This window comes from Parus major, chromosome 22, assembly GCF_001522545.3.
Source record: "Parus major isolate Abel chromosome 22, Parus_major1.1, whole genome shotgun sequence".
Taxonomy (NCBI): Eukaryota; Metazoa; Chordata; class Aves; order Passeriformes; family Paridae; genus Parus; species Parus major.
This window is the reverse complement of record NC_031790.1, coordinates 737,380-739,016: the sequence shown is the minus strand read 5'-3', so window position 1 is coordinate 739,016 and position 1,637 is coordinate 737,380. Positions and strand designations below refer to the sequence as shown.

General features: G+C 57.8%; 1 protein-coding gene across 1 annotated transcript in view; it reads right to left on the bottom strand.

Annotated features, from left to right (window-relative positions):
• STAMBP (STAM binding protein) overlaps positions 1-1,637 on the bottom strand; it is a 14,968-nt gene that overhangs the window by 11,066 nt on the left and 2,265 nt on the right. Inside the window, exon 2 of the mRNA XM_019008805.2 lies at positions 1,310-1,534. Within this exon, the coding sequence (XP_018864350.1) occupies positions 1,310-1,534 (225 nt within the window). The remainder of the gene's footprint in view (positions 1-1,309; positions 1,535-1,637) is intronic.

The window sequence follows — 1,637 nt, the reverse complement described above, 5'->3', positions numbered from 1 at the left end:
ACACCACAGCCCAGCCCCGACCCTTCCAGGTGGACACTGGATACAGAAATCCCTGCCCAGCCCTACGATGTCACAGCTGACCCAAAATAAAACTGAGGCCAACTGAGGTGGTGAAACATCTGCAGATTCTGACCCAAAATAAAACTGAGGCCAACTGAGGTGGTGAAACACCTGCAGATTCTGACCTACAGGTCAATCTGACCAGAATCTCCTGAGGGACACAGAGATCCAAGCTTGGATCCCATGGGAATTTCATTCCCATAACACCAGAATCCCAAAGGGGTGCCAGACTCTCCCATCAGTGAGGTGAACCACAAGTTCATCCTCAGCAGGAGGAAGAAATTCCTTCCATGGAGTGTGGCAGAGCCCAGGAACAGCTGGAGTCTCCCTCTCTGGAGACATTCCAACCTCACCTGGACCTGTCCTTGTGTCACCTGCTCCAGGTGACCCTGCCTGGGCTTGGATGGTCTCCAAGCCAAACTTTTCTGGGATTATGGATTCTGGAAACTTTCACAAGCGAGCTGCACCTGTGGATTTGTGCATTTCCAACATCTCTGTGGCTTTGTGCCTCACCTTTCCAACCTCTCCTGGCCAGTCTGAGCTGGATCTGTGGCTTTGTACTTGTCCAACATCTCTGGGCCAGTCTGAGCTGCATCTGTGGCTTTCCAACACCTCTGTGACTTTGTGCCTCACCTTCCCAACCTCTCCTGGCCAGTCTGAGCTGGATCTGTGCCTTTCCAACCCCTCCTGGCCAGTCTGAGCTGGATCTGTGGCTTTGTACCTCACCTTTCCAACCCCTCCTGGCCAGTCTGAGCTACACCTGTGGATTTGTGCCTGTCCAACACCTCTGTGGCTTTGTGCCTCACCTTTCCCACATCTCCTGGCCAGTCTGAGCTGGATCTGTTCCTTTCCAACACCTCTGTGACTTTATATCTCAACTTCCCGACCCCTCCTGGCCAGTCTGAGCTGCATCTGTGGCTTTGTTCCTTTCCAACACCTCTGTGACTTTGTGCCTCACCTTTCCCACATCTCCTGGCCAGTCTGAGCTGGATCTGTGCCTTCCCAACCCCTCCCGACCAGTCTGAGCTGGATCTGTGGCTTTGTACCTCACCTTCCCAACCCCTCCTGACCTGTCAGAGCTGCACCTGTGGCTTTGTGCCTCACCTTCCCAACCCCTCCTGACCAATCCCACCCGCTGCAGCACCCCAAATCCCTCAGGAACACAGCTCCCACCCCAACCCAGAGCCGTGGAGCTCCCCCACCTCCCCAAACCCCCCGGTGTCAGCCCCCCTGCGGCCCCCACCCTTACGTGATGTACTTGTTGTAGAGGATGAAGGCGTGCTCCAGGTTGCCCTCCTCGCGGTAGACGGTGGCCATGCGCAGCATCTCCACGCCCGAGCGGAAGTAGCGGCGCGGGGGGATGTCCTCGCTCACCTCCACGCTGCTCCCCGCCTGGATCAGCCGCCGCACGCGCTCCTCCGGGGCCAGCCCGGCGCCGCCGGGGCCCGGCATGGTCACACGCATGGGACGGGCTCTGCGGGGACACGCGCAGCGGTCAGGAGAGACGGGAACGGGAACGGGGGGATCACGGGGATCGTGGAGTCAGTGAAGGATGGGAATCACAGATTGGGGGAAAT